Source organism: Centrocercus urophasianus, unplaced genomic scaffold (assembly GCF_019232065.1).
Source record: "Centrocercus urophasianus isolate 14NV4802_14NV808 unplaced genomic scaffold, USGS_Curo_1.0 seq_12, whole genome shotgun sequence".
Classification (NCBI taxonomy): Eukaryota; Metazoa; Chordata; class Aves; order Galliformes; family Phasianidae; genus Centrocercus; species Centrocercus urophasianus.
In genome coordinates, this window is record NW_024884364.1 from 3,012,332 (window position 1) to 3,032,183 (window position 19,852).

The following is a 19,852-nucleotide window of genomic DNA, read 5'->3' on the forward strand; positions in this document are numbered from 1 at the left end:
GTGTTATGACTGCTTTTACAACGTATGTGAGAAGCAATTATCTGTTGACCATGCCTGATAGGTGTCCCTAACTTCAATCCAGCTCTCTTTGAATTCCTCAAGCTAAATGTGACAGGCATAACAAGGATACTAAGAACTGGCTCGCCAAAATTTTGTTGATCTGCTTGAATCTTTTCAGTGTCATTCTCAGCACTTCCAGAGGCTTGAATTGTTTTCTTCTTTTGAGTGGGTGCAGTTTGAAGCTTCCCAATCACTAGTTCCCTCACTAAATTGCCGGATTTTGTGTCTGTGCTTTGCCTTCTGGTATGATGACAGTTCGTATTTGCCTGGGTCTTATCCTGAGTAATTAAAATAATAATAAATTCTTCCTGCTACAGAATCTACAAAAAAAAAATTAATAAAATTAGCAACTTCCTGTAATTTTAAAAGAGACAGAGGTGGCTTCTTATACTAATAAACAAAAGAAGAATTGCCCTTTTAAGCATTGCAGATGTGGTGCTGACCTCATGGAAAGAGCCCTTTATCGTTATGATCAGTGACAGAATGAAATGTTTGCAGTGATGAGCTCTTCTATTGCTTTCCACTGAATTTTTAGTTTGGTAAAAACAGTTTTAGATTGTGATTACTTGTATATTTCCATAACTTCTAAGCTCTTTTCAGAGTCTGTAATGTTTAATTCAAAAGAAAGACATTTCCACAGATTCTTTTAAAAAGACTACAGAGTATTTAAGTGCAAAATTTTATGTTTGTAAATGTTTCATGTGGACAGTACAACTTTTTAAAAGATATTCTGTAACTGTCATATTGTCTAGATATCAAATACACATATATCTGAAAAACACGTATTTGGATTGTACAGATGTCTAAATTAGAGGCTATTAACAAAGTAAATTTGAGTCAGCTGAAAGTCGTGGAATGAAATAGAGAAACTTTTTGTCAAATTTCTTCTACAGCTGCAAATAGTTTAAGGAGCATATGACATCCTGCTCTGGAGGTTGCAAAAAGCTTTTAAACACAATTGGAAAAGCAACGTGTGCAGCTAGTAGCATCCAAAGCACCGCATGGCTGTGCTGGGAGGTTGTGCTGCTGGGCTGCTTGAAGAGTTTGGAAGTGTCTCTGTGGGCTCATCAAGAGAGGCCTGTCTCTGCTTTCTGAGGTGTGCAGCTCAGCCTGGAGAAGGAAAGGGGGATTTACTAGAATTGTAGAAGGGATTTTGCTGAGCTCTCTAGTTCTTTGTCTGATACATGCAGGGAATGAGGGTGTATTTGACGGCCAAAGTGAGGCCTTGACTCCTGACTGCAGCGTGGCCTACTGAGAAAAGCTAAGCTTTGGCCCAAGACAGCAGAACTGGAGTTTGAAGCAACTGTCTTTTCCAGTATGGCCTTTTGCTTTCAAAGTAGGTGTGAGGATTTGGGTCAGGACAGGAACACAACACTTAGTCCTGGTAGTTCAGAAGCATTTCCATGTTGTCAGTTTTCCAATAAGAGGAGCAGCAGTGTTGATTCCCTAGTGAAGAGGTAAGAGAACATGTGCACTTCAACACGTTCTAGACCAAACTTAATTTAGAAATGCTGCTAGGAAAATCACCGTGGTGTTTTGGAGTTGCCGTGCAGAAGTCTTACGAAGAGAAAACAAGTAATATATGTTAAAACACTTGTTGGATACCATGCTTTTGACAGGAGTGTGGGTTTACATAAAGCATTAATGGTGTAGGTGCACACACCATGCAGAGTTAAACACAGGACCAGCAGGCTCACGCTGTGCTCACTGCAGATATCTGAATGAGTGAGTGCCTATGGGCAGAAACTTCATGTCTTGTGACTTTCGCTCTGCCCCTTTGGGAAGTCTTCACTCCTTTTGTTTTCATCCCTTTCCAGCTTCAGTGCATGCAGCTCCCATCTCCTGACATAGCAGCTCTGCTGAAGCACATTCCAGTGCTATGATTTCATGGTACCAGGCAGCCCTCCCCTGCCACGCTGCTCTGCTGCCCGCTGCTTCTCATGGGGTGAACAAACAGCGAATGTAAACTCTCTCCAAAGGAGCAATGTTCTCTGTATATTTTTAGAGTTGGAAATTCAAGATTCATTTAAGGGTGGGTATTTTTGTATTTTTTAATATAGACTTCTGCTAACGCAATTTGCTGAACATCTCATGTTTTATGTTGTTGAAGAGAATCAAAGGAGTTAAAGATGAAAGACTTCTAGTCAACTGGTTTCTCAGCTGGGAGCCAGTGTGGATTTGTTCTTTGTACTGATTTGCTAGTATAGCCTCGCTCAGTTTTTATTATTGGATTTACTTGTTTCTGTAAGTTCCATACTGTAAGAAATTGCTGAGCTTTGACTTGCTATAATGCTGCTACTGTTTGATTCTCATGCTTGACTGATTATTTATTGCCCGTACACTGAACAAACCTTTTATAAGTAGTTGTTTACCATTTGAACACAGAGGCACCATTAAAGATGCTGTGCTTGCATTCACAGGTAGACTGTTTCCTGGGTAGACAGAAAACTTTGTTCTCTGTTTATTTTAAATTGCATCCATTTTACATTGTGCATGGGCGTTTTCTTTCCAACTTGTAATGTGTCAGCAAATATTAACTTATAGTTTTACCCATCTTTAATTAGCTCATTGTCACCCTTCAAGTATTTTGAGTTAAGGCAGAGCTTGAACTTGCAAGGTATACTGAGACACCAGTGTTTAGATTTTGTTAGCGAAAAATGATTTTGGACTGTCTGTTAAAATGTCTCTATTGCATTTGTACCATCTATTTGAGAATATTATACTCCCCTCAGGGGACAGTTTTGCCAATACAACTGATACGTTCATAGTGACTTGATCTACAAAGTGGGCAGTGGTCTGAGAAGATCCTGACCGTGTTTTGGGCACTGAGACTGCAAGAGTTCAGAGGCTAAAAGGCTTTGGGCTTGAGGAGGCTCATGGGTAGAGCTGTCCTCCACGGTTTTAAAGTGCCAGCTGTGTTTGAGTCAAGGCCCTGATAAGCAAACCTGTGTGAAGTGCACCGTGATCCCAGCTTTCTGGTACAGCAGACACTTACCCCGAGGGGTAGAGTTGTTTGTGCTCTGGAGCAGCATGAGCTTCAGAGCACCAAGGGGAATGAAGCAATAACAAGAGGACATCTCACATGATACTGTCTTTGTCTATGCTACAGTCAAAAGATGTACACATTTCTGCACCATCTTTTAACACAGTCATCTAAATGTACTTTATTTGGTGCATGTCCACAGTAGATTTCTACAATGTCATGAAGTTTCTTCAGTATTCTAACAGTGCAGCTTGGAATCATTCTCTGTAAAGTCACTGCGTTCAAAGCAGTAGTGGCCTCCTAACTCACTGCCTCCCTACTGTCTTGATGTGCTGTGCTGTCTGGGCAGCAGGGCATGGGAAAGAATGAGCAGGAGGAGAAAATACTCTGAGAACTTGGGAGGTGCAAAACTATGTGGAGAAGAGAATGAGAGGGGCTGTAGGCAGCTGTAGCTTGTGTAGAATATTGTGGTTAAACAGGCATATAAATCTGGAAAGCAAGCAGTACAGTGGATAGAAAGGAAGGAGGGAGGGAGCATCAGAGTTTGAGCTGAATGAAGAGAGATAGGAACATGAGAATAGGAAACGTGCTCTGAGAAACAGCTAGTTGTTCTGGGATCCCTGTGGGTCCAGAACACTATCTCAGTAATCATCTATTCATATCTTGTTTTCTTTTCAGAGCTCTATCCTCTTGATGAAGAATTGGAATATGGGAAGCAAAAGACAAATGTTATGCCTGTTAAATACCTGTTGCATTGCTTCACAACTGCTCTTTGTCCTTAACATCACAGCTCTGAACCCTAGTGAATCTTGAGTTTCTACTAAGTTTCATTTCATTTATGCATGTTGGACTTCTCTCTTGCTCTAGGTGAGCATCTGGCCTCGCTTGGCCAACAGCAAGTTACCTGCAGTCCTTGGGCCAGGTTGTATCTTCAGCCAGTGGTGATAAATGTGCTGCTATGGTTTCTAGGTAAACAAGAAGTGTTAAGGATTGCATATCTTGTAATGTGGAGAAAAGGAGTATGGTGGTCAAAGACCACATCACAAGAACCAGGAGTTAGAATTGCTGTTGGAGGAAGTGGTGTGATTTTTCACTGCACTGACTGCCGGACAGCTACAAGACTAGAGGTCCTCCAAGAGTACCTAGAAACTAACTCAGAAATGCACCTAGACGTCAAGCTGTTATTTGGGATGGTGTGGGAAGGTTATTGCCTGGATTTAAACGTGTGGGCACTTATGAGAGAAATTAGCATGACTGCCAGCCCAAACTTCCTCTTACCTGTCAGCACAAACACTAATACACTGGATAAGAAAACTGTCTGCATTTGAAAAATTGTCTTACTTTTAAAGCAGGGAGAAATTTTCAGCAAATTCTGAAGGAAATCGACCAGGCTTTTCTGAACTATAAATCATGTTTTAAGTTCTACTTTGAAACACTTTCTCAGTCATTTTTCTGTCTGTCTGAGTCAAAAAGAATTAAGGGAATGCAGTCAATTTGGAGTTCTGTTTTTAATAGTTAAAAATACTGATACTTGTCCTTGACTCTTACTGCCATTTTATGTGGTTTCATAGTTGAATTACTACTTTTTTTTTTTTTTTCTCTTTTCACTCCCCCCTAAGCCCCCCCAGCCCATACATTTATAACAGATTCACAGGATTGGGAACAGATTATATCGATAAATAAATGATCTATTTTTTTAATAGATGTTTCTTATAAAATTAATCGGGAAAGAAATGATGCAGCCAGAAATACAATGAAATTGATGTTCCCATTGCACACCTGAGTCTGACAGTTTGTATTGTACAGCTTTGTAACTGGGACTGCCTGTGGAGTTTGCTGAGACCCTCATGTATAAGTTGAGTGGTCTTGCATACTCTCATAACTTGGCACGTTGCAAGCATTTTCTTATAAAACATTGCTGAATTACTTTCTGAATATGGTGCAATTCTTTGGAAAGGTCAGGAGGTAATTGATCATACAGTGACAGCTTAGGGCTCTGAGAAATGGTCAGATGGAGTGCAAAGATGCAGGAAAACAAACTTTCCAAGATGGTAACTGTCACTTAGCCAAGCAATACTTTTTTTTTTTTTTTTTTTTTTTTTTTTTAAAAAAAAAAGCTTTTTAATCTCTGTTCACAACCTCAGCTTCTTAATCTTTTTTCCTCCTATGAACTCCCTTCAGATGCTCATTTTGTTACTGGTACTACTTATCAGTGTACTGGTGTATTCATGTGATCTTGAGCTGTGGTAATGTTCCTCTACAGAACCCTTTCGAAACTCACCTGCTGCCAAGATGGTTGGTTTCAAGACTTTGATGGTCTTGACTTCTGAGTCAAGAAGTAGTTTTCTTTCAAGAACCACTCCGAATGTTCTTTGTAGCTAGCATAAGGCTGCAGTGTTCATGGGAGTTAAGATGGCAATCAACTTGGATATTATATATGTTTATAATAAAAATGTTTTCTTTGTTATGGTCTTAAGTATCAGTATCAGAGTGGATAATGTGTTAAAAGGAAACACAAAGCAAAAAAATTGAAAAAAAGATGAATATACCACTTGGTTGAAACCTGGTATTCACTTATCTTGTTTATAGCTGTGTTTGTTTGCATATATAGTCAGATTTCTTAAAACCATGCTTGTTGTCCATCTCTGGGGTAAGATAGAGTATTTCGACTGACTTTTTGCACTTACTTTTAGGCATCCCTAGATAGGGCTTTCTAGTACATTGGGAAGCAGAAAGGAGGGACAAGTGTAAGTAAGGCTTTGTTAATGAGTTAAAATATAAAAGAGCCTTTAAATATGTATTTATATTTGTGCTTCTGTTAATGTTACCACTACTTTCTAACAGAATGTGGTAATGGATCGGATTTTCTCTGGTATCCAGCCGACTGGGACGCCTCATCTTGGTAACTACCTTGGAGCTATTCAGAACTGGGTGAATCTGCAGGAAAAGTACAGCTCAGTGTTATACAGCATTATGGACCTGCACTCCCTCACCATGCCCAAGGAGCCAGCTGTCCTTCGACAAAACGTGCTGGACACCACTGCTGCCATCCTTGCCTGTGGGATTGACCCAAGGAAGTGCTTCCTGTTCCGACAATCACTGGTTAGTGCTTGTTATGTTAAAATTGTTCCTGATTAAGTGGCTTTCCAGATATGTTAATGAATGAACATAGCATTATTACCAAATTCATTTTTCTTGTCTGTGTTTGTGGTCCTAGAAAATGTTAGCTGAAACTACGATCAGGAAGTCTATTTGGAGAGAAGTATGTTTTAAATTTCTCAGACAAAGTAGGATGCTTGCGCATTTGTGATGGATACCAGGTGCCCACCACAGTGTTCTCTCATTCCTCTTCTTTAACAGGACTCCCAGCTGCTGCTACACAGCACTGAGTTTTCTCCTTCCTTAAATCTGCTCGCACACACAGTTTCACTTATGGCTTAGCTTTGGATGTTTTGCTCAAGTTCCTTTTGGAGCAACTGGAGCTGTCTCTGATCTGATGTGGGGCAGCTACAGGGCTCTGCTCACAGAGGCCATCTCTGCAGCCCCACTGACACCAAAACCTTGTCGTGTAAAACCGATACGACATGTTATGAATAACACACTGAAAAGACCTGTTAAGCATTAATTTAGCTCCATAGGTTTCACTTTGGTCACAAAAGGTTAATGCTTAAATGCATAAATGTAGTCTGTACAACCATAAGGGCAAGTAAAACACATTTTTGTTTTTGTACTGGCATTTACCATTTAATCTGCTAGCAGCACAATGTCTACTATGAGTGATTGGCATGGGATGCTTTGTGTCAGTTCCACGTCATAAACTGTAGGAAGTTGAGTCTTCTCTGGGATTTTTTTCCCCCTCTTTTGATGTAACCTCCTTTTCATACACATCTTTTTTTCAACTTGATCTAGGTAATTCCTGGTGAAATACTTGCTTCTTCATCTAATCACCGCATGGAGTACTGAACTTACCTTCTTACTTGATACATGTCAGCCTGATCTATCACGTGCTGCATTTTCCTGAAACATAACTTAATTTCTTGCCCTGTTAACTTTCCGTAAACTGGCAAACTTCTGCAGTTTCCCACAGAGGCAGATGAGTCATAGCTTCTGCTGTTCTGAAGGCATCTTTAAACAGACATTCAATTTGCAACAGCACTGCAAAGGTGATGTATGCAGGGTCTGAATTTTATCAATGAGAGATGAAACCCAGCCATTCCATTTCTCCTTTGAACATGGTTCTTTACCAACAGTTTTCTGTTGTTAAACTGCAAATGATGATCATGTCTCCATCTCCTTGATGCATTTTGAATTGATGAAGACAGATTTACTCCCTGCTTTGCCTTTTCCTTTGTACTGGAAAATAAATCCCAGTACATTAACACAGAATTCCAATAGAGATATGATTAATTCAACCTTTGTTCAAATCTGTTTGTCACTTTAATTTAAAAATTTGAGTTTGAACTGGGCTTGACTAATCTGTCTTAATCCCATCCGCTTTGATGCTGACATTAACTGGAATTTCAGTATGAGTTACAAGCCAGTAAATAGTACAGTAAAAACCAGTTTGGATTGTTTTTTCTTGCTCTTTTTTTTAAAAAAGCAGCTGAACGATTCCTTTAGTTTTTGAATTAACTGATCAGTAACTAAACACACAGCCGAGTACTCTTCAATGTGAAAGTGAGAAGAGAGATGATTGTGGTTAGAGAGGAATGGAAAAAGGTTTATAAAATTGAAGGTGGTACGGAGAAAATAGATAAGGAAAAACATTTTTATCCACTGAAGCATATAAACATATCAAACTGAAGTTATAAATACAATAATGAACAGGTGTCAAAATAAGCGAACACTTAATCAATTCAGCACAAGCATAAAAGTATTGCATTTCTTGAAGCCCATAATTGGGCTGAGGGACTTCTAGGCAAAGGATACAGTGCAGCCTGAAATGTATTCAGGAAAGGACTGAATGAATTAACCTGAAAAATCTGTTGGGCTCTGTTACATACCTGAGGTGTCACTTCTGTAGAAAGTGCCACCAAAGTTGATTCTATCTTATGTGTTGGCTGGTCTTTTTTAAATGTACTACTGTTTGTCCAGATATGTTTTTTCTTGTTGTGTAATGCTTTAGATTAAATATTTGCTTTCTGTGGTTTGATGTTTTGAACCACGTTGTTACTAGTACAAGTGTATCAGTACAGCTTTCAGAAGTGGCTGATTTTTGCAGATTTCTGTAAGCTTTTTGTCGTACTGCAAACAGCGGGACTATGCCAGTTGTTAATGAATCCAGACCGTTCTGTTAGGTTCAGGCTGCAGTGAAGTTGCCTTCCCAAAAACAACTCTTGAAGTTGTATGTGGGGGTCAGGTATACACAGGGATGCACTTTGGCCTGTTACAATTGCATTAACGGGACCAGACATGGCTCTGGAAGCAATTAAAAGGAATATCTGCATGTAGCTGCTGATGCGAGGAAAGGAGACAGGAACATTGCTGATGTGATAATTGCATTAGCACGATAAAGAAATAGTAAGTTATGGAATTACATAATACTAAAATGATTATTCTGCTGCATAAAGTGGTGAGATAGGTTGTAGCTATTGCTAATTAAGAGTTTATTGCTTGACTTTTTGACTGGTAATTATTACAAAAGAAAAGAGGAAAGATTATCTCTTTTTCAGCAACTGTAGCAGTCCCTTAAGATGGCCTAAAAAAGACCCGATTTTGTTTGCAAGCATTTGGCCTGGGTACAAAAACAAAATAACCAAAACTGGCTGAATATTGTCATGGCTGTGTTCTCAGAGCAAAAAAAAAAAAAAAAAAAAAAAAGAAATCCTTCTGCAAATAGAGAGCTGCTTAACATGTTTGGTGATTGGCAGTGTGGCTTTCTGTTTTATCAGTTCAATTCAGTATCAGAAAGAGTTCTCAGTAGATTAGCATGCCACAGTTCTTGCTGTATTTTCTGTTCTGTCTAGAAAATTGCACTTCTGTAGATCACGAAGTGCTACCACAGTTATTTCTGATTAAAACTTGAGTTCATTTTTCAATAAGCCCCATGCAATTATGTGATTATGAAATGCATACTTGGTTTTAATCACTAAAGCAAGCTACAAGTAATGACTGGAAGCGCCCTTTTTTGTTAGCAGTAAGAGCAGAATGAAAATCTTTCACTGCAAAAATATGGCAGTAAGAGCAAGCTCCTATTAAGAGAATTGATCATACAGTTACTATTGCAAATTATCCTGCATCCTTTAATGTTCTTTGGATCAAACTGGACAGGAATGGTCTAGAGCTGCTGAAGAGAGTTTTTTGTTTTAGCTTACTCCTTCTGTTTTTTTCTTGCTTCTTGTGTTGCTTCCCAGGAATATGTTTGCCATATGTGGAAAAAAATATTGATTATCTTACTTCTCCAAAAGCTTGTGCATTTGGTAGGGGTTGCACTGTCAGTAGCCTTTTATTTACAGCATAGTTTATGCAGATCAAATCTCTAATCCGGAGCTATCTGAAATACCTCTAAGGTTTTCCCATATTTTATCATAATTTCCAATCCAAGCAGGAGGAAAAAGGCTGAACAATGTTAAACACAAATTGACTATTGGGGAAAAAAAGCATAAGGAGAAGAGAGAGCTCTCAATTTTACAGCAGATCTGAAAAGCACTGCAATGGTGAGGTTACAGGTTACTTTTGAGACCCAGAACTGATTTCTGTAATGTCCATGCTTTGCGAGTAAGTAAGAGGAATGATCAGCTGATTTTTATATGACTTTGAAGGCGTATGGCACCTGTTCTTGTTTGTCATGTATACACCTCATTATCTCCAAGTGAAAATTAGCTATGTATGCTTCAGGATTTTTTAAATTACTGTTTTTCATGACAAACATAAACAGAAACTAAATGGCTGTCTGAATATTTGTCTGTGTGTACGGATGTATCTGTTCCCTAAATGCCTCCTACGCTTCATACTAATTTGATCTCCATCTTTTGGAAGCAGTGGCTAGAATGAACAGATGATGAGAACTTGAAAGTATTTAGAAACTATGAAGATGATGGTGAATATTTAGGACAGTGTTTGGAGCTATGCTATCTGTGAAAAGTTATAAGCAAGCACATCTAGCTAAAGTGTCTAAGAAAACACGATTATGACATATGTTGAACATTAGAATGGCCTCCCAATGAGCAAAGTATCTTCATTACTCATGTTGTTGTTTTGGTGTTTTTTTTTAATTGCATTTTCCTAGGTGGGAAAACAAGTCATGAAAGAGAGACAATTTCTGTAAAAATTGAATTGCATATTTCAAAATTATAAATTTTGATTTGGACCACAGCTGCCAGATATATGAAAGCCTCTTTCCTCTTGAAGAAAACAATGTCAGGATACATATTGAGTAGCTGCCTTTGCCTACCAGGCATGAAAGAGGAGTAACAGAATAATGACTTATGCAACAAATCCCAAGAATACTATAAAAAAGAAGAAATTTATTCCTTAAACTGTACCATAACTGATAAAAGCTGTAACAGTCTTCTTTCATAAAACATAGAATGTTTTAATAAGAACAAAAAGCCTAGTGAGGGGAGGAAAAAAAGAAGACAGTAAGCAATCTGCACACATGGTAAGCTTGTATGGTATTACCCCATTTACTCTGATTTCTGGTGGATACCATACACATTGAAGTTCTTACCCATAACCATCTTGTGTCTCATCTGCTTCGCAGTCAAAACAATTTTAGAAACTGCTGTTGCTTTAATGTGGTCTCGGACTGTTCTTCCTGTCCACCTACCTATCCTCATCAACACATGCTAAATATCCCAAGGGAAGCTAAAATTCCATCCGACTTGATTGAGCAGGCAGAAGTTGATATGCTGTCCTAGTGCTTCTCTGAGAAGTCCTGTGAGTTTCTGGACAACATAACATTCAATTTCAGGGCGGAAAATTGCAGTTATCAGCCTTTTGGATGGGGTGACTTATTTTTCTAGTGTAGCAAACTGAGTATTCTTGCAATGTGAAGCCAAATTGAAATAGTAACTCTGGGAGGTGGGAATTTGCCAATTCGTCTTATCCTGAACTCCAAAAGTCAAAATGTGGCAGTTTAAATGTGTGTGCTAACTGTTGTACTGCTATGATTTTCCAGAAACATCCATCTGCTTTGTATTGTGGGCAGAGTTTGAATGGATTCAGGATACTTCTTGTCCAATTTTCAGTGAGGCTTAAAAGCTTCCATTGCATCACAGCTTATAAATTCATTAAAGTCCATTTAGTTTAGTATAATCCATTGAAAACTTCCTGTCATAAGAGGATGTATGTAACTAATCTAGAAAATTATTCTGCTTCTCTCATTCCTCCATTTTCTCCTCTATAGACTGGGCTAGACATAACTAGAGCACAGTGGGAAGAAATCATAGTTCAGTTAAATTCTTTTTTTTTTTTTTTTTTTTTTTCTTTTTTTCCAAATCTTCTTCCACCTCTCTTCTGTCTTAGTTTACCTTATTTATTTCATGGAATCATAGAATTGCTCAGATTGGAAAAGACCTTAAAGATCATCAAGTCTACCCACAACCTGACCATACCACCCTAACAATCCTCTGCTAAATTATGTCCCTAAACACCACATCCAAATAGTTTTTAGCCATGCTGCTCAGGAGCCTATTCCAGTGCTTAACCAGCCTTTCTGTAAACTAGTGTTTCCTGATATCTAACCTAAACTTACTCTGGTGCAACTTAAGGCCATTTCCCCTTGTCCTGTCACCAGTGAGACCAGCCCCGCTCTTGCTGTAAGCACCTTTCAGATATTGAAGAGAGCAGCCTCAGCCTCCTTTTTCCCAGACTAAACATTCCTAGTTCCTTCAGTCTCATAGGACTTCCTTCGCTTCTCATAGGACATATTGTCCAAGCCCTTCTTTGGACCTGCTCCAGTACCTCCATGTCCTTTCTGTACTGAGGTGCCTAAAACTGAACACAGTACTCAGTGTGAGGCCTCACCAGTGCCGAGTACAGGGGCAGGGTTACTTCCCTAGTCCTGTTCACCATTCCATTCCTGATACCAGCCAGGATGCCACTGGCCTTCTTGGCCACCTGGGCACACTGCTGGCTCGTATTCAGCTGACTGTCCATCAGTACATCAAGGTCCCTTTCCACCTGGCAGCTTTCCAGCCACTCCTCCCCAAGCCTGTAGGGTTGCCTGGAGTTGTTGTGACCAAAATGCAGGACCTGACACTTGGCTCTATTGAAACTCATGCAGTTTACCTTGGCCCATTGATGTAGTCTATCCAGATCCATAATGTAGCTGTTTATACATTCCTGTCTCCACCAACTTTATAGACACACCAAACTGATTACTCAGACAGTATTGTTGGTTCAACTAAGATGTTTCTAAAAACAAATTCACTTGGTAATGAACAAAGTGAGGAAAAAGGTTTTCTGGGCCAAGTAATTGTGTTCTGATTTTATAATTGACTCCGGTGGGGATATTCTTTGTCAAATATTTGGGACAGAAGAACCAGATCTTATTTATATCAATTTTAACCAAATACGAATGTTATTAAGTTGGTTGAAAGTAACAATGACAGCTGTGACAACTAATTGATTTACTAATAAAGCTAATCACCCCTCCCTCACAGTTTAGTATATTGCTTAGCTTATGTTCTTTAAGACATATGTTGCTTTTGTAACTGTGAATTTATTCTACCCTACAATTATTTCTTTGAACAGGAATTTGGGATGCCATATTTTTTATCGTCTAAGTTTCTTAGTGGGTGCTTCAGTTGCTGTGTGCCTTTGATTCAAGAGCAGCCTAATTTGTCTTTTTCATGGCTCCATTATGCTCCTTAACTGTACAGTATAAATGTGCATTACCAAGTATCTTGAACGTACTGCTCTCAGTGTTAGGCATTAATAAAATCTTATCTCTTCTTCTTGAAAAACAAATGTGGGGAGCGTTTCCTTATAAAAGACCTCTTTAATTTTTGGGGAGCACTAACTGGTATGTCATGGAGTGATAAAAATTCTTAAAAATATTTCCTTTCTTTTGAAGTTTAGGTCATGTTCTGTCCTCTGTCCACACTTCTTTTAGTATACAGATATCCAGATTACCTCCCCAGACCTATTTGTTTGTCTTCTGCACTGTCCGAAAGAGATCTTTGAAGCTCTGTGCAAATTTCAAATATAGCTTTTAGTGAAGTTACACAGTTGCAATGTAACAGATATGCAGCAACTTTGAAGTGCCTTTCAAAGAAGGGCATAGGTTGAAATTTAGGGTATTCAAAATGAAACAAGGAAAAATCTTTCTTTGCAGGAAGGCACTTAAGCTTCTGACACGCCACTTTCTGATGCCCGCACTCAGCAATGGATAAAAGCTAAGCAGGAACTGGCAGGCTGCAGCCATGCACTTGGACCTTCTCCAGAATTAGGTGAAAATGGAACAGTCCTTCTTACCTATTCTGCTGAGCATCCTCATTTGTACCTCATTTACAAACACTCAGTGGTGGGTAGCCAATGAAGAGTCACAGTCCAACCATTTAGGAGACTGTGCTGGTAATATCACCTGGGCCTGGATAGAAATTAAATGATCACATGGAATGCAGAGTGTTTGCCAACTACCAGAGTTTTTCCAAGGAACAGAGGAAAAATAGCAAATATCAGTCTATAAAGCCAAGAAACTATAAAGAAGCAACAGGAAACTGAGGCAAGTACAGTGCCCAATAGGATTATCTTATGAGCTTTTCTTCACTCCCAAATCACCACACTCCTAAGCAAAACTACCAGACAAGAGCATAAGATGGAAAAAAACACAAACATATAAATCAGCTCAGATTGATGAACAGTAGATTTTATTCTTTTACGCAATGAAGACTACGTTATTGAATTGAAGTATGTCACTTAATTGCCAGCTAAGCTTTGCTGTACTGATCCAAAACTGGAAAATAAAATAGAGATGGTTTTGGCATTAATAGTGAAATGTCTACTGCAACCAGCTAAAAACTGCAACTCTGCTGTTAATGACAGCTCAGCAACAAGACAGAAAGCATCCAGAAAAGGCAATTTATTTGTAAGAGTTGTTAGTGCTAGTAATTAGACTATATCTAGCATTTGAACAACACAATCACACTCTACTTTGATGAAAGAGAGCCTTTGAAGACAACTTTCTGATGCAGGTGGTGGAAGAACCAACGAGGGGAGGGGTGTTGCTAGACCTTATTCTCACTAATAAGAAAGGGCTTGTCAAGAAAGTAAAGGTCTGGGGCAGCTTGGGTTGTAGTGACCGTGACGTGGTGGAGTTCAAGATCTTGAGTGGAAGAAACAAGCAAAAAGTAGGATTGCTACCCTGGACTTTAGGAGAGCCAACTTTGATCTCTTCTGGGACCTACTTGGAGCTATCCCGCAGGCTTGGGTGTTAGAAGGTAAGGGGACCTGTGAGAGCTAGTTGGCATTTAAACAACTCTTCTTCCAAGCTCAGGGTCAGTGTGTCCCTGTGAGCAAGAAATCAGGAAAGGGTGGCAGGAGACCTGTGTGCATGAGCAAGGAGCTCGTGCACAAACTCAAAGGAAAGAAGAAGGTCCATAAAATGTGGAAAAAGGGTCTGACCAGTTGGGAAGAATATAGAAATGTTGTCAGGGCCTGCAGGGATGCAACGAGGAAGGCTAAAGCCTGCCTGGAATTGAATCTGGCGAAGGGGATAAAGGATAATAAAAAAGGCTTTTTAAAGTATGTTAACAGTAAAAGGAAGACTAGGGAGAATGTGGCTCCCTTACTAAGTGAGGGGGGCGTTCTGGTAACAGGGGATGCTGAGAAGGCGGAGATACTGAATGCCTTCTTTGCTTCTGTCTTCAGTGAAAAAGCTCTCCCTCAGGAATCGCAGACCTCAGAGGTTAGTGAGAGGGTCTGGGGAATGGAAGTCAGGGAAGAGGTGGCCTGAGAGCGCCTAGGCAACACCAGTGACCCGATGGGATGCATCCACAGGTGCTGAGGGAGCTGGCAGAGGTGGTTGCTGAACTGCTCTCTGTCATCTTTGAGAGGTCTTGGAGAATGGGGGAGGTGCCTGAAGACTGGAGGTTAGCCAGTGTCACTCCGGTCTTCAAAAAGGGCAAGAAGGAAAATCCAGGTAATTACAGGCCAGTCAGCCTCACCTCTGTCCCTGGAAACGTGATGGAAAGGTCTTGTGCTGAATGCCATCTCCAGACAACTGGAAGAAAAGGAGGTTATCAGGAGTAGTCAGCATGGGTTCACCAGGGTGGGTGAGGTCGTAGTAGCCTTCTGGTAGCCTTCTACGATATTGTGACCGTGGATGGGGGGAGAGCAGTGGATGTAGTCTACCTTGATTTCAGCAAGGCATTTGATACTGTCTCCCATGACATCCTTATAACAAAGCTGAGGAAGTGTGGGATAGATGAGTGGACATTGAGGTGGGTTGAGAACTGGCTGACTGGCAGAGGGTCATCGTTGGCAGTGCAGAGTCCGGTTGGAGACCTGTAACCAGTGGTGTTCCTCTAGTTGGTGCTGGGTCCGGTCTCGTTCAACATGTTCATGAACTTGTTCAACAACTTCATCAGTGACCTTGATGAGGGGATAGTGGCCACCCTCAGCAAGTTTGCTGATGATACGAAGTTGGCAGGATTGGCTGAAGGCTGTGCTGCCATTCAGCAAGACCTGGACAGGCTGGAGAGCTGCGCAGTAAGAAACCATATGAGGTTTAACAAAAGCAAGTGTAGTCTTGCATCTGGGGAGGAATAATTGCAAGCACTGATATGGGTTGGGGGATGACCTGCTGGAGAGGAGCTCTGCAGAGAGGGACCTGGGTGTCCTGGTGGGCAACAGGCTGGCCATGAGCCAGCAGTGTGCCCTTGTGGCCAAGAGGGCCAATGGCATCCTGGGATGCATTAAAAAGAGCTTGACCAGCAGGTCGAGGGAGGTGATCCTCCCCCTCTTCTCTGCCCTGCTAAGGCCTCATCTGGAGTACTGCGTCCAGTTCTGGGCTCCCCAGTACAAAAAAGAGTCCAGCAGAGGGCCACAAAGATGGTGAAGGGCCTGGAGCATCTCTGCTATGAGGAAAGGCTGAGTGAACTGGGTCTGTTCAGCCTTGAGAAAAGAAGACTGAGAGGGGACCTGATCCAGGTCTATAAATATCTAAGGTGTGCGGGGGCAGAATGGTGAGGACAGACTGTTTTCAGTGGTGAGTGGAGACAGGACAAGGGGAAATGGCCAGAAACTGCAGCATAGGAAGTTCCGCACAAATGTGCGCAAGAACTTCTTTACAGTGAGGTGACAGAGCACTGGAACAGGCTGCCCAGGGAGGTGGTGGAGTCTCCTTCCCTGGAGATGTTCAAGACCTGCCTGGATGCCTACCTGTGCGACCTGCTGTATGGAACCTGCTTTGGCAGGGGGGTTGGATTCAATGATCTCTGGTGGTCCCTTCCAACCCCTACGATTCTGTGATTCTGTGAAAAAGCCTTCCTCTAGAAATAGAAGGCTGCTCATGCAAAAACCCAGCCTACGTCCCATCGAAACATTATGTTGTCTACTGCCATCCTACCAACATCCACTTCTGACATCATGGGCCAACGTCAGAAAATGGAAGGCATTGATTTCGAGGCAGCCCACGTAACAGCTACCCTTGCCTGCATTTTTGCGTGGCTCAGATTGGTAGATGGAAAGGCAGGACAATAGAAAAACAGTCCAAACATTTATTTTTTAAACTACTCTACTCTGTCTACTCAGGGCCAGTTGAGGATGCAGATAGTCTTCTAACACCAACACTCCGCTTGAATCTTTTCTGCCGGAGGAGATAGTCCTTCTTGAAGTAGGGATTATAGTAGCAGGGTAACTGCAAAACACAAAGGGGAAGAGTTTGTTACCACAGTTTCAAGACAGGAAAAACAAAGGTATAATAACTAATAATTAGAATTTCAAGAGACTGAGAGAGAGGACTCTCAGGGGCAGATCAAACAGGAATACATGGGTATGAAACATTATGGTATGACTAAGAACATAGGTCTCTCCAAAATTAATGCCTCCTATTTATTTCCAGGGAAACTACAACAGCTACTAAGTGCACAATAGTGTTTTTTGATACAGCAAGTTCTCAACTACAAAACACTCGTCAACTCTCAGCACCCTTCTGAACCATCCACTACCTCACTGTGCTCACATCCACTCTTTGGTCTCCATAAATGTTCAGCAGTCATCAACGAACATCTATGGGTGTCATTTCTTTCCACATGAAAGAATTCAGTTCCACCTCTGACGTTGTCGGCCAACATAAATTGGGAAGCATTACATTCAGAGCAGCCCTGGTAACAACCACCCTTGCTTGCATTTTTGCCATTTGCAAGCCACAGAGGAATGTAGGATTTTCAGAAATGTAAGTACCCAAATATCGCCAGCTGTCAGCCACCTCACTTTGGACTGACTAGCCACCAATTCCACTGTCCCAAGAGCTATTTCACAGGTAGAGGAACTGCGTACCTCGCAAGGACTAGAAATTGCTGCTCCCTCTGCTAGGAATCCAGCACATGAGGCAGAGCTTGGCGAATCCCCTTCAGTAATATAGAAGCCATGGTGGTGAAGGTGGCGAACAAAACTTTTTATGCTGTCAACATCAAAGATTTTGAGACGTCCTGTCCTGGCCAGGACTTCTGTCTTGAAGAACGGTTCCTCTATCACTATAAAGTCACCATCATCGCCCCACCAAATGGACTGGAAGTGATTGCTTTCAGTAATTTTCCAGAGGTTTTCCAGAAAGTTGCAGGATGACAAGTCCTGGGCTTTGGCGGAGCACTTCTCAGAAAGATCATGATGTCGCCTTTTGGCAGACGGTTCCCCACGGGAAAGTGGAGAAATCTTTTCTTCTTGGGTTGGTCCTATGGCAGCATCCCAAGCCGTTCTTTTACGACGGACTGGACGGGAAGCAGAAGCCGCAACTGCCAAGTTGGTGTTTGGCGCAGAAACACCTGATGTTTCCTGTGAAGGTGTCTCCATTTGAGTTATTAATTTTTCGCCTTGACAGAAATTCCTGTCCAGAAAAGTTTCCACAGCCAACAAGGCTTGTCCTGCCGCCAGCAGGAGGAAGCGCAGTGGCACCTACACTGCAGGGAGTGGGACCTCCACAAACGTCACCACAACGACTTCTTGCTGCGTCACAGTGACATCACAGAGCAGAGAACGTTTGCTGGCAAAATGGGGCAGTGAGATACACGTTAATTAAGGAAATATGAGCCAAGATATTTGTGCTACCCAAGCCAACAGATAAAAAGATACTTGTATTATCCCTGAGGAGCATTATTTTAAATAATGACTTTGTTGGCTGTATGCATGTATATGTATACACACATATAACAGTTGTAATAGTTACCCTTTGCTTGCATTTCTGAAAAAATAACAATTAAAAATTAAAAAATAAAGAAAGGGGGAAAAAACCTGACTATGCAGAATGAGGTTTGTTTGGCCACAAGGAGAATGTTAGTCATTTTTTCTGGAAAAAAAATGACATAGGAGGAAATGTTCTTCAGACCTGCAGCTGGCTGAAGATTGGAGAGTCTGGCAATGTATAGTGATCACTTTTTTGGAGTGGCACAGGCAGTATTTATATCCTTCAGGATTTCATGCTGGGCGCAGTTCTGGATCAATGTATTTGTTTGTGTTCATTTGTGATGTGGAGAACGTATTGAACAGTGGCATCACTAGAAAGGACACAGTGGTCTAGAAAATCCATGTCTCTCGGGAAAGGGGTAGCCCAAGTTTGTGGGCGGTGCTAAGCTCTTTTGAATAGCCAAGTGTTGTGGCAAGGGAAAGGGATACCAAAAGAACTAATAGAACAACATTGGTTAGGCTCATTAGTGGTGGAATGCAATGTGAAGCATTTAGCTAAAAGTAGTGTAAACCTTTACACATTATTTAGCTGAGTCAGCTCAGTAAAGGCTTACAGTTCTCTGAAATCATGCACTCATCATAGGTATTGTTCAAAAAAGCCAGAAATATATCATCATAATATCAGGAAGGATATTGAGAGCAAGACAAAGGTGTCATTTTGTCACTACGCAGAACTTCAATGTGTTTGCATCTTGAATACTGAGTAGAGGTTTAGTGTGTACTCCTCGAGAAGCATGCGGTGAATGTGAGGTGATACAGAGAAGGAATTTAGTGCGGCAGAGAGATAGAGCAGCTTCCGTGCTCCCGTTATTCCGTGGAGCAGACTTGCTTCACACAGTGCCTGCTTTGCATTCTGCACGTTTAGCAAAACCTACAGGGCAGGGTTTGTGGAAATGTATAGAATGCTTCGGTTTGAAGAGAAGAAGTGTGATGCTGTGGAGCAGGCAGTATCACATGGTTCAAAATGGGATTATACATTTATAGGAAGTATGGATACTAAGAGGACTGAGCCAGGTATAATAGCTTCTGATATTTCCAGCTATTATGGATGCTGGTGGACTGTGAAGGGAAGGCTCTTCAGGAAATTGTGGTCTCATGTTACTCTTAAGCACAACTGTTGCTGTGCTCTGCTGTGATCCAGTACGGTATTTTTTATATTCCTGTGTTTCCATTGCTTTATCAAGTCCTTCGCTCAGAATTTTAAATTGAATTAGGGGTAGCAGGAGGCTGAGTTTGTCCAAAACAGTTGTTTGTTGTAATTGTAATGCAGTGCTATTACTTAGTGCCAGAAAGGAAGGGTTAGCTGGGGCTTTAATTTATTTGTATCGTATTCATATTCACTTCTTCCAGTTTCTTGGTATACAGAGTTATCCAAATCAAACTGGTGTGGTTCTGTTGCTCGAATAACCACATTTAAACTGATGCACAGTAACTGACCAAACACACCAATTGCCTGTCCCT

At 41.0% G+C, this 19,852-nt stretch overlaps 1 protein-coding gene across 3 annotated transcripts in view; it reads left to right on the plus strand.

Moving 5' to 3' along the window:
* Positions 1-19,852, plus strand: part of WARS2 (tryptophanyl tRNA synthetase 2, mitochondrial) — a 49,348-nt gene that overhangs the window by 14,832 nt on the left and 14,664 nt on the right. Inside the window, exons 1-3 of one of the 3 annotated variants that reach the window (XM_042810188.1) lie at positions 1,894-2,092; positions 3,722-3,910; positions 5,888-6,145. In XM_042810188.1, coding sequence (XP_042666122.1) covers positions 5,897-6,145 — 249 coding nt within the window. In that variant the 5' untranslated portion in view covers positions 1,894-2,092; positions 3,722-3,910; positions 5,888-5,896. Of the gene's footprint in view, positions 1-1,893; positions 2,093-3,721; positions 3,911-5,887; positions 6,146-19,852 lie in introns of those variants that run through there. The other 2 variants (XM_042810189.1, XM_042810187.1) reach the window with 2 other exon arrangements.